The 13,555-nt window shown below is 40.6% G+C and overlaps 1 protein-coding gene across 1 annotated transcript in view; it reads left to right on the forward strand.

Annotated features, from left to right (window-relative positions):
* csmd2 (CUB and Sushi multiple domains 2) overlaps positions 1 to 13,555 on the forward strand; it is a 230,075-nt gene that overhangs the window by 116,556 nt on the left and 99,964 nt on the right. The window contains exons 10-13 of the mRNA XM_051389619.1: positions 3,115 to 3,236; positions 5,503 to 5,606; positions 7,771 to 7,883; positions 12,331 to 12,513. Coding sequence (XP_051245579.1) covers positions 3,115 to 3,236; positions 5,503 to 5,606; positions 7,771 to 7,883; positions 12,331 to 12,513 — 522 coding nt within the window. The remainder of the gene's footprint in view (positions 1 to 3,114; positions 3,237 to 5,502; positions 5,607 to 7,770; positions 7,884 to 12,330; positions 12,514 to 13,555) is intronic.

Raw genomic sequence — 13,555 nt, forward strand, 5'->3', positions numbered from 1 at the left:
TTTGTGTGGCAAAAACAAAAAATAGGCCATGGTATCTCTTAACTATGCTGTGTGCTCCACTCCTAGGAGCAATGTACTGTATGGTCAAGGGAAGAGTCAAATAGACATTTGACACAAGCCAATTTTAGATATTCTATTAACATCTCCTTAAAGCAGCTATAACAATGTATAATAATACGCTCAGTAACAATGTGAAAACATGAAAATGGTTTCTCTGCTTTACAGAGCTTTATAAGTTTCAGCCTATCGTTGAGCTTTCTGTCCCGCATCTTTCTAAAAAGGCAGACTACACTCACTGCTCTGCGCCATATGGCATACAGATACAGTTAGAAACTAGTCTCGCAATACCAGACGATATTAGATCTCAGCACCTACCAATCATCTGGGGATTTCTAAATGCAAAGTAGTTGCTTGAGCAGCTGCGGGAACGGCTGCAAACAACCCTTACTTGGCCTTACCTAAAACAATGTTCTCCTATTCTCTTCCGTAATGACACAAGCTGGAGCTTTAGCAAATTACTTTTTAAAACATTGAAAATGGATGGAGCAACTCTATATGGTACAGCAGTGTTTACAAGCACACAACTTCTGCATGTCACCACTCTTAAGACTTTGGATTGGTTCTGCAGTGCAGGATTTTTTTTTTAAACTCAGTTTTGGCAACAAAAGCTGAGCTAAAGTCTTCAGTCTCTATTGAGCAAAGTGTTTAGAGACTGGCTTCTGGCTCTAGTTAGTACCTAGATGCTCCCAAGTGGCCAAAAACATCATTTATTGCAGGTTTACTTGGCAGGTGTGGTGGTGGTTGATTATTTGTTTCATTGATTTGACAGCACTAAATGCTCTATCAGTATTCCAAAAGGTCCCTGTAATTACTGAGTGCTGAGTGATAACTCCAAAAGTTTGAAGTAATTAAGCCAAACAATTCTGAGATTGAGATGCTGACAAAAACATCAGAAAGTGCATTAACAGACCAGCTTTGAGATAAGTATGGTGGGACTGTACTAATTTTGAACTGTTTGATTTTCATTCAAATAGACCAATAGGGGGATTTTTCATCCATATTTACGTTTATCCCCAGCAGGAAGATCTCTGTCAGCCATTTTGTACCATTTCCCGGTTAGGGCTTTTGAACACCCTAATCTCTGACAGATTTGTCTAATGTAATCAACTGCAGCATTTTGTCCACTTTAACATCACCTTTGGGCCATTGTGTTACTCTACTTCAGTTAATGTATTCTGAGAAAATCCAGCATTTCACAGACACCCCCATTCTTTCTTTTGTCTTAGACTGATCCAATTGTACCAGAATTAAATTACAGCTCTATGGAGAGGGCAGCATGATCTTAGAAGGATTATGTCTTTGGGGGGATTGGTAGTGCTTCATCTCATCTGAGCTACTGTCAGTCATCCGATGGTGGTGTTTTGTGACACCAAACACATTGATGAAGGCCTTATAATGGCACTTTTGTCTTCTGTTCTTATTTGAACTAAAAATGGAGCTTTTTTTGAGTGAAGGACACAGTATAACAATATTTTTTTTTTCTGTTTTATGTAAAGAAATATTCAAGATTGACATATCATCCACAGTAATGTCAGTGAAATTGCCCTTTGAGGATATCTCATTCCTTCATCCTCACTTAACCTTTGGTACTGTGCCTTTGTTCTGCCTCAATGAAGATTAAACATCATCCAGGAATAATTGAAGATCTGTATCCTAAATTAGCATTAGTCATCATTAAATTGAACAGCACTATCATTAGCACAGGAAAAAACTTCATCTCTGGCTTCAAATTCATTGTCCCGAAATGAAATTCACAGCCCCTTTTCGTTCACACTGTCTTTCTGGTCACACTGAGCTGCCGCAATTTTTCTTCGTCATGGACTTTTATTGCTAGGTGGCCTGCTGCACTTTCTTGTCTATCACTGAACACACAGGGTGGAGTGTATCAAGCAAGATGATCCCCATGATTAAAAAAAAAAATAGAAGGGGATATGATAGCTTCGGTGGACTTCCTCACTGCTGTATTATTTTCATTAAGGTCACCCTCACTGTCAGAACAACTCAAATTAATTACTTTATTCTCTCCTTAACTTCGCCAAAGTTCTTTTTACATTTTAATAGGGGTTATTTGGTGGGAGAGGGGTGGAGCATGGACCCACTGAGTGGGGCTTTAACACCCAAAGGACCTCTCTTAGACGTAACTCATTAAAATCTGGGTAGCTAGTTTGGGTCCTTTCAAATACTTTCAGGTTTCCCCCACATATGTACACACGTACACACTCACTTCCCTTAAAGTACTCATTAGGAATTCTGCTTTAATTTGAAGGGGTGTTTAACAGTTCTGCCATGCAGACACCCTGAGGCCATGATAGAAAAGTCACATTGTCCTTTATTGAGGTTTGCTATAACTGCTCTCTTTTCAAATGAGAACATCAAGGTGCGATACTCAATTTGTGTTTAATTTTGTTTTCCCCTGATAACGTTTCCCATACATAAGGTTTACTTGGGCAGTACCAAACTATATTAATGGCTGCCTGAAAAACATTTTAACAATTGCAGAGGACCATAAAGATCTAAATTGGCAAGTGTTTAGAGGGTGCACAGCAGCTGATTATATTCAGATCTTCAATTTGTTGATGTTTGAAAAAAGGACAAGCTATCATTTCCAAGCATTCACCATACAGCTTCAACTTTCAAAAGCAATGCTTGCTTACATTTCCGTCTGGAACACTGAAGGAACCTCATTATGCTCTTTGGGATGCTATCCATGCTGCTTGGTAAAGTTTAAGATGAACATTTTGAATCCCTCTACAGGGCGTTTTTGAACAGAATACAGAAAACACAAATGAAATATCCATTATACATAATTCACGAGGTAGAATTACAATTGCAAGCATGAGTAATAAGAAACCCGAAAAGGGGTGAAGGCTGAGGCAGTTCAGGGATAGACAGGCACCACTAGCAGCTAGACAGCATCATGACTTGTAGATTTAACATGCAATCCAGGAGAGGCTTCGACGCATCCTTCGTCTTTAGTTGTTTATAAATGAGAATGTTTGTTTTTAAACTGATATTGACCAAACATTTCTCCTCTTTCTGTGTCTCCCCTTGTAGCACCAATGTGTGGAGGTCAGTTGAAAGGGCCGGGCGGAGTCATCACATCTCCAAACTACCCTGTCCAGTACGACAACAATGCTAACTGCACTTGGGTCATCACAGCCACAGACACATCTAAGGTAAAAGTCATTAAACCAGGGAGCAACAGTGCTGTACTAATTTAGCTTTGCTGCTGTAACCGCCCGGGTTACATTGGTGTGTTAAGTAGCACGGTTAGCTGCCAGAGAACTGAAAAACAGTTGACTGGTGTGTTTGCACCTGTTAACGAGGAACTCTAGAGGAAACTCTTCTCTGACGCACATGAATCATTTTATGCTTTTGATAATTGCTACAGGACATTTTGGGGGGCTGTTGAACACACCATGTGACAGAAGCTGTCTCATAGAGAAATGTGAGAGATAAGGAAAATGAAAGAGGGGAGAAAGAACACTGGAACTGAGCCAACAGAAGACAAAGAGAGTTGTTAGAAACACCTGTGGTGAGGGAGAGAAGAAGAGAGTAAAAACGGACAGAAGAGTAATGGAGAGGTTTTGAGAGCATGCTCAGAGGATATCATGAAAGTGTCATTGCCACTCTGTTCAGACCATTGACTTTGGAGTAGTGTTCAAGGCCACCCAGCTGCTTTCCTGCCAAATATCCTTCTCTGAACTCAAACAAAACGCTTTAACAAATCTGTTCTCCTATTGCAATGTGCCGAGTGAAAGCGAGGCTGTGTGAGGTGAGAGGGAAGGCAGAGTGGGTAGTCAGACACAATGCACACCCACCCAATCCCACCCTTTGCTTGCACGCGTAAAAACACACACACACATAGACACCCCTGGGTATACTCGGCGGGCAGCCTGCTGAAACAGACAACGGTACTTTGGGCTGCCTCTCGCTCTGTGTCTAGTCCAGATGAAGATGGAGCGAGGCTGTTCTTCCTGTTTAGAGATGTAATGGGCTTCTATTCCTGCCTGTGCGCATAGGCCCAGCCAGAGGAGACGTTAGGTCAGGCAAGAGACTGAGGCGGAACCGCAAAGGGAGGTGGGTAGGGACGTGACACAGCTCTTCTAGACCTAAATGCAACCTCGTGACACTATGACTAATGTGGGTTCTTGTCAAGTGTTGCTCCTTCAAAATGTCGTGAGTGTACTGAATGCTGCTGTTTTTAGTTGACACTCTTTTAAGTGTTTATCCGTCAGCGTCAGGGACACTGGAGTATGTTCTGGAACAATCAAAATGTCAGACATGTCGTCAGAGATTGCAACTTATATAAAGTAGATATATGGTTGCTGTTTGTTTCTTTTTTTGTCAGTTCCTCCCCCTCTGTGCCTCACCTGTTGGCTGCCAGATGGGAGATGAGTTTGTGGTATGAAACTCTATTTATCGAGTGATCTGACCTATTTTGCCTACACACCATCCATCTCCTCTCTCCACCTTGGCAATTTTCATTAGGCACTGGGTTTAACATAGGACAGAATGCAATTTGCATTTATATAAGCTTTTTCATTAGGCCTGGCTCTCTCGGTCTTCTGAAAACATTAGGAATTTGGCGGAAATCAGTGGCAGCCAATTTAAAATAGGAGACAAAGACAGTTCTTGCTTTGCTTTTTATTTATTTAGTCTCACATATTATCCTGCTTTTTTGTCTTTATTTATCAACATTTTACACTATCATAATCAAAACTTATTTGTTTGTCTTCCTTTATTAGAGTCGCCTGTTTTTTCCTTCAGCTAGGGTACACTTTTTTTCTGGCTTCACCTTCTTTCCCACACTCCCATCTGCAGCATATAAATGAGATGAAATGAATAGGGCTGTTTCCCCTAAGTGTTAAAATCCCATACATAATCTCTAAAACTTTTGTATCACCTTTATGATATACATATTCACCTTGTGGCCTCCATCACCTGCCACATCTCCTGACGCGCTTTAAGTAATTGTGAGTCTGGCTAAGTAGGCCACAAAGGCATCTGCACCCTGCTGATTTGATGAGCAAAGAGTAGGGGTCGTGCAGACCGTCTGGCAGGCAATCACATATTCGATTAGTGGGAGGGGGTTCATAATCGCCAGACTGGAAGTCGGATGTAGCGCACGGTCACGTATACATCAAATAAAGCTGAAACAGGAAATAAGAGTGTTTGGATGCATGGAGACCTGTGAAGGTGTGTGAGTATTTACAAGAAAATAAATATATTGATAACAGCAAAGGGCAGATGCTTTACATGCAGTGTACACAGCTGTTACATAGGTGTGAATGGAAGTGTGCCAGAAATGTATTCAAAAGAGATTGACACATGGATGGAAAGTCACAGATGGAAAGGTGTCTCTCCTCTGCACCTGGTGTCAGGAGAATTCAAGCATCTGTCGTTTACGGTTGTCTTGGCCATGTCCCCGCTGTTGTCCAGGTGATCAAGCTGACATTTGAGGATTTTGACCTGGAGCGAGGCTATGACACCCTGACTGTGGGAGACGGCGAGGTGGTGGGAGACCAGAAGACCATCTTCCATGTGTGAGTGACTCCTTTGACCTCTATCTTTTTTTTGCCTTTAATCTTGCCTCTGTTCTCTAACTTCTTCTGGCTTTTACTCCCCACTGTCGTCTCTAGCAGTCATTTTACATTTTTGCTACTCATGTCCCGTGTAATCGTATTCTCTGTTTTGCTTTCTCTTTCCTCTTCACCTTTCTTCTTTTTGGCACACATGCCTTTTCTCCTCCTCCGCTTCCCTGCAGCCAGCAGCACCCCTCTCCCTTCCCTTTACCCTCCAGCCCTTTTTTCTCTCTTGTACTGTTTCTCTTTCATTTCATCACCACCTGATGCAGTAGTGCATGAAAAATAGATGAGACACCACATTGTCAATCATCACTCTTTTCAATGTTAAAAACAAGATCACAGCCATGTGGTGCAGCATTGCGAACTGCATATTGATGCCCCCTAATGGAGTTTGCACTAGCAGATGCTCCATAACAATTCACAGGATGTTGTTATTAATTGTGCTGAAATTTACCACCTTAATAAAGTTTTTATAGATCAATTTTTATGCGAGGCTGCCTCGCCTGGGTGGGAACTGGGAGGAGGTGGGAGATAAATGAGGGAGAGGTTTGTGGAGGAGGGGGTTGTTGATGAGGGGAAGGTCTTCCTCACTTTAATACTTTAGTGTGCTTGCACATAATTGCACACACTGAAAATGACCTAATCTGTATAATTAAGGACTCCCTGCGTCCTTATGGACTTTTTATGATATGAAAGTAGAGTAAGCAGTTCTGTCATTGAGATCAGATGCGCTCCTGCACGCAAACAAACTAGAACAATTTAGGACCAGAGAATATACTGCAGCTATCAGCACAGTTTAACTTGGGACTATATTTTTGTGATTCAGTGGTGCAGGCAAGCGTGTGCAGGGTATAGGGTGTATAACTTTAAGGTCAGAGGCATGTAACCCTACTGCAGCACAGTCATAAATGTGGTGGTTAATAGGCAGTGAGTCACAACCAATCAAATCCCCTATTCTCCTTCACTTGAAAGACACCGTGCACTGACAGTTTGATAATGGAAGAGAACAATTTGGTGTGAATCTGCCTCAAACGTTTTTCCCCTAGGGAAAATGGCCTTGTGTGGAAAGAACATAATTGTCATGAGCTGACTGAATGAGACTACTGACCAAACTTGTACGGCTGCAACTAACGATTCTTTTTTATTATCGATTAATCTGTGGATTATTTACCAGATTAATAGATCGGTCAGATTGTTCGGTCTATAAAATGTCAGAAAATATTCAAAAATGCCCAACCCTTTTTCTTAAAGTCTAAGGTGATGTCTTTAAACAGTCCAAAACTAAAAGATATTCGGTTTAATATGATATGAAACAGAGAAAAGTAGGAAAATTCTGTATTTGAGGGGCTGCATTTTTGCATGAAAAATTACTTAACCAATTTATCCATTATCAAAATAGTTGATTATTTTTATATCGATTGACTAAGGTTTAAATACCCATATTCTAATGCATGCTGGAATTTCTTTTGACACACTAAATATTGCATCTTTTCCAAGCATGCATGGACAACAGGAACTGACCAAATTACCAAAAGGCATGAAAAGGACAAAAGATGCACCAAACTTATCGAGAGACTACTTCCTTACTACTCTCACCATCCTCTGTGTGTCTTCACTAAAATTAGAACCCTTAATCACTTACTCTGGAGCTACACACTTCCTAATTAGAGTTGGGTGGAAATACTATTCAAATAGGATTAAATTACTTCTGTGGCATTGACTGATCTTGCCTTCATTTTCCACTTTCTTGTCCCCAACTGTTTTGAATAAAAGGTTTAGGATAAAAAAAAGACTGGAATTGCCTGCAACAGTTTTAGAGCACTTTTCTTTGATGAGAAAAGTCAGATAGTTTAATATATAACTTCAGGTGTTGTTTTTGCTGCTTGCTTTAAAGTTTTTTAATGATGCTGTGGAATGAGGGCCTTTGGCTATTAAAGTGACACCAGATTTACTGCAGTAAGTGCAAACACTGCTTATAATATTTGAAACAACTGATCTAGGTTTTACAGTTGACACAGCTTGCAGTCAAAATATATATAGCACAAACATAAAGTACATTCAAGATCATCTTTGAAGAAATGTCTGTTTAAGAATCCTGTCCTTTTGTCCCTTGTCTTTGTAGCCTGTCTGGTACCACCACTCCAGACCTTGTGGTTAGCACCAGTCACCAGATGTGGCTCAATTTCAAAACAGATGACACCAGTGGCTCCCTGGGCTTCAAGGTGTCTTACGAAGGTAAGGATGCATTAAACACTGTCGCTAGTTGCATTTTAAAAAGTAACTATTTGTTCTAACCTCGTATAGAATTAAATTTGTTTTTTAGTCATTCGTCCTTGTGCATTGGGACTTACTGCTCGAAGCTGACATCATGGGCTCTGACAGAACACATTTTGCTTCAGTTGACTGTAACATTATTGTCCTTCCCTGCATTCATTATCCTGAGTTTAGCTTGAAAAACATTGGGGTTTAGAGATGCTGCATCTGTCTCATCTAAGAATTTTGTAATGTAGCTTAATAGCCTCAGAACAAAATAGGCATGGTGCTTCTTGCCATGTGAGCTTCTTGCCGCACGGCATGCTGCATTTACTATTACAGCTAGATTACAAAGCCCTTAAATCAAACACATACTGTAGCAAGGACTCAGTGAATGAAGCCTCAAATTGTTGGTTCCATTGCAACTATGCACAAATTATGCTTTCAGATTAATTATTTGTGTCATGTTTGATGCCTTGAGTGCTAATGAGGCAGGATAATAAAAGCACTTATTTTTGTAAAATAAATTGTCAATGGGCCATCAAGGCAGCAGATAGCTGATACACTTGTCCTGTTGCCCAATCCTAGTGTGTGTACTCTTATGTGTGTGGGTGCACGTGTGTGCGAGCGACAGATAAAACAGAACGACAGTGTGAGTTTGTGAATATGTACGTGTGTGTTCTGTTTGTCTGTGTGTATGCACACGAGTATGGGGAGTTTGCCAGAGTTCTTCATCTAGATAAGTCTGCCGTTTGCCTCTCAGAAGCACAGCGAGTCTTCTCCCTTGCCCACAGATGCTTATTTTTCATCAGTAAAAATAACAGAGAAAGTGGAGCAGCATGCTGAACCAAAGTGTAATTAAAACAATGAGTTCTACTTAATGAAGGGGAAGAAACGCTTTGAACCACTTCACCTCCCAGATTGGAGCACCCAAAATCTAATTTGCATTCTCAATTACTTGTATTTTAAGCCTGATCATCAAGTGTAATTGCAAACACAGTCATACCAGTACACACACTCCCACCTTACCCATGCATTTGAGTGTGGATTGCACAAGCTCTGCAGTGGCCTCAATCTTTCAGCTGAAATTGCAAACAAAATTGGTTTTAATGTGTAGGTTTAAACTTAACCACTGCAGTGCTTTATACAGACACTGAGCATGTACAATTTGAAACATTCGGATTTAGTTACGCCCATATGCAGGGTTTTTAGAGCCTGTTCAGACTGCAGAGTGCATAGTGTAATGAGTTTCTGGTTGAAAGTTGAATGTGTTGCCCCACCTTTTTACAACATATCAGTCAGTGCTCGAATAGGGCTGGTATCCACTGATAAGATATGCTGGTATTTTTGCTTATGGTTACTACATTGCCATATAAAATTAGCACTGCTGATTATAGATACTTCACATATAATGTTTTAATTTTGTGGGTGGAAATGCAGGGCCTGTAAAGCCCATTGAGACATATGCAATATTGCGTTATCCCAATAAACTTGATTATTAAAGTCCTTTTGTCGTTTTAGGCCTTAAGAGATTGCAGTGTAGTTGTTGACAGTAATGTGAGTTTGAGTCCCATTTCAATGCTTGGATTACTATTGAATGTCAGACAGACAGGGACAACAAATACCCCATTACATCTCTTCCCTTATTCATGAGAATCAAATGATAATGCATTCACTCCTGTCTGCTCTCTTATACACAACATACACAGAGACACACACATACATTCACAAACACATGTATGACAACAGACATACACACCAGCGTACACACACTTCAGAGGGCTCTTATTTATTGCCTCCATTTTCCCTAAAGGTCTAATTGTAGGGAGCCATGAGGCAGAGAGGGCTTACGTGAGAAAAGCACTGGAGGGAATTTGAGGTCTTCTGAGAGAGTCTGTTGCAGTGACAAACAAGTATATTATTGTATAACTGTGTTTGTGCTTTATGCATTTGCATATATATGTATGTATTTGTGTGTCTGTCTTATAGCTGGAGTGTTCTTCCAGATATGGTTGCTGTTGGATCTTGTGCATTCCCTTTATATATTTTCCTTCTCTCAGGCTCACCTCAAAATTTGGTTTTAGCATTCCTCCCTTTAAAGGTGACTTCCACGTAAGATCAATGAGTTGTCTTGTGGATGAGGCTGCCTCAGGACAGCCATACATCCAAACAGCAGTGAGCTCTAAATATGTGTTCTAAATGATGATCATCATTAGGGCTGACTATGGATTTATACCCAGCATCACCCCTGGTGCGGTTTAAAATCGTATTAAGCCCTGCCATCATTTCCTGGATGGATGAGCTTATTCGCTCTGTGTGTTCCCCCATCCGGATGCCTCGATAGGATGCCTCAGCATTCCCATCTGCAATCTGCAACCTCAGAAAAGTAGAAAGTAGACTGAGTGAAAGAAAGAGGATTGCATAAATCTTGCGATAATGAAATTTGTGTGCGTGGTTTTGAGATACAAGGGTGGACACGGAGGTGTGTGTGTGCGCACCTGAAAGTGCTCATGGCAGCTTCCAACGCAAGTGAGAACGTTTGTCACACAGTTTGAGGAGGGATATATTTGTGGGAGTAGAGAGAGGGAGAAAGACAGGTTTGTGACATTAGTGAGTAACATTTTGGGAGGATAAATAGAGAGTAAAGACTACTTAGTGGCAAACTAAATTATACTAAAACTAAATGCATGACGAGAAAATGGCAAAATCACGTTTTAATATCATGAAATGTAGAAGTTAGTCTGTCTGAACTCTTCTCTGAGACATCCGTTCAGCTATATCCGCTCAGTCTTTACTAAGGTGAATGTCTTTGATGCACAGTTTTGACAAAGCCAGCAACTATTGAGCAGACCCAGGACACTCCACAGCTAGGGATGCATTAACCTACAGAGGTTACTGTTAAAGATGTGTGCTCTTAAAAAGAAGCACTCCTTTTATTTTAGATGTGTCACAGTGCTGGGAACTTGCAGAAGGTACTTCTCACTCCATGCAATCTCCCACATTTGGTTGAGACACAAGCTCTAATGCTACAATGACTCACAACAAGACCTGAACATTGTTTTTTCTCTATTGCTTACGTGTTTCTTCCTCATGTTACCCTCAGTCAAGTGTGTCAGTATGACCAAAATCTGAACCGTAAAACAGAATTCACTGATGCACCACCACCTCGGCATATATGAGCTGAGCCAGCACATTATATTATTATTTAATCAATAAAACTGGCTACGGATTGTTTCAGCAGCAAAACTAATATAAAGTAGCTTTAAGGGTATCAAACAAGTGATGGCATAAGACTAAGCTGTGGTAACCAGTAACAAAATCTAGATGTGTTTCTAAAAGATATTCGATGTGTTTTCTTAGTAATATCACTGTTTAACATTCCTAACAAGCTAACAGGATGCAATCGGTGAATAAAATGCTGCTGTAATGCTTTTTTGAAACTACGATTTAGGCTGGGGTGCCCAGATGGCTCCCCTGGTAGAGCTGGCGCCCCATGTGTCGAGGCTGTGTCCTTGCTGCAGTGGTCCAGGGTTTGGGTCCAACCTGCAGCCCTTTGCTGCATGTCATCCCCCCCCACACACACTCTCTCTCTCTCTCTCTCTCTCTCTCTCTCTCTCTCTCTCTCTCTCTCTCTCTCTCTCTCTCTCCTTCCATGCCTATCTTAAGATGTCACTATCCATTTAAAGGCAATAAAAGCCCTAAGAAATATTTGAAAAAAGAAAAAAGATTTAAGATAACTATACCTACCTAGTTTAAATCTTGGAGCTATCACTGCACTGGACACACAGACATTAAATCCACATTGGTACTTTCTAACTCTGGTGAGATGAAAATGTCTGTGTTTCAGTAATAAGTGGTACATCCTATTCTGCATGTGCACTTTTGTGTACTTTCTGTTTTCCACAAGTTGATAATTTATTTTCCTGTTCTACCCCGAGGGAAGAGTGTGGCGAATGGGCTGCTATAAAGCTCCAACACACAACAGTGGAGAGTTGGCAGCAGAGCAGTATTGTATAGAATGATTAGGGAAGTCATTTTTTCCCAGTCTATGTGACTGCACATGAATGCACTATTCTTGCAGGCTTCTTTAAGTCAGCTAAAGGAAAAACATACATTAAAAAATAGATAAATAAATTCGGTTTGGATTAATGTATTTGGGTGGCCTGACTTTTGTCCTGTCACAATATAGCAACTCTATTTTAATAAGCTGAACCCACATTTGCCTGTAACTGGAACTGTAGAGAAACAGCACTATGTGGTTTGTTTTGATTTAGTGCAAGATCCTGCATCTTCATATTACTGATGACCTATGTTGTTGTATCTTGTCAATATCTGCTAGAGGCTACAGCCAGTAATGCTGTGTGCGTGGATGGATGTAGTTTTTACAAACCGAATATTCTTGCCTATGTGTTTATTTTTGCCCACACAGAAATCGACCAAGGCAGTTGTGGAGATCCTGGAATCCCAGCTTATGGCAAACGGGAGGGGACAGGTTTTCGTCACGGGGACAGACTCTACTTTGAGTGTCTGCCTGCCTTTGAGCTGGTGGGAAAGAAGAACATCACCTGTCAGAAGAACAACCAGTGGTCGGCGAAGAAACCCAGCTGTGTTTGTAAGTTCTTGGATGCCTTAGGCTATTCAGGTTCTACATGTGTACACGTGCATGAGTACGACTCTACTCACATGGACACATGGACATAAATATGTATGTTTGTGCAGATGACTGCTGAATAACAAATGCTCAGATTATCCCTACAGTTTGCAGAGCAGAGGCTGTGGATTTGGAAACAGTAGGAGTGCTTATTAGTTAATTAACGCCATGAAAGAGAAACACAGAGAGTGAGACAGTAAGAGGGTGAGAGGAAAAGGAAAAGAGAGCTGACCATGCAGATAATGCCCACTGTTGTATTATTGATAGATAATAGGGTGGACAAAAAGCTGCAGTGTTTAGATAAACATCACTGAGCTGAATGACATAGAAGAGTCAAGTTGGCCACATAACCCCTGTAAACATTGTTTAGTTAGCATTTAACAAACTGTTTTAGTCATGTAGATGCAATTAAGTGTGCTTGTCTTTGTTACTGAAGTTGATCATGTTATAAGATGATGTCCTTTTCTAAATGTATAGATGCATATTGCCTACTTGTTTGTTTGTTTGTTTGTTTGCATGTGCATTAGGTATTAGGGATATTTATTTATATCCTTTATATATTCCAGTGATCAGTCTTCATGCCATTTTACTTTATTTTAAACTGACTGATCCTAAACCTCACCAACTCTTACTTACTGTTGCTACCTTGGGCTACTTACTGATGACAATTAGGTCAGCGGGCATTGTGTTTAGCAACATGCTGCAGTGTATACAATAGCTAGGTGCACACATGGATGTAAAACTGTGAAAGGTAAAAATTGAGATAAAGTCATTACCATAACATTACAAAAAGTGGAAGGGAGAAGCCCTGTCATCTCTCAATAGAAACAGAGGCTGATGATAATATGAATAATGACTCCTGCACTGCTGGGTAAACATTTGACCATGATTCATTTCATATTAAAAGTGAATCTTGGGTGCAAATTCTGGTAGTTGTAGTCCCACAGCTGGACTTTGTAAAGCTCCCGTACATATTTAAATATCTATCTAATGTGCATTTGTG

Source organism: Dicentrarchus labrax, unplaced genomic scaffold (assembly GCF_905237075.1).
Source record: "Dicentrarchus labrax unplaced genomic scaffold, dlabrax2021, whole genome shotgun sequence".
Taxonomy (NCBI): domain Eukaryota; kingdom Metazoa; phylum Chordata; class Actinopteri; family Moronidae; genus Dicentrarchus; species Dicentrarchus labrax.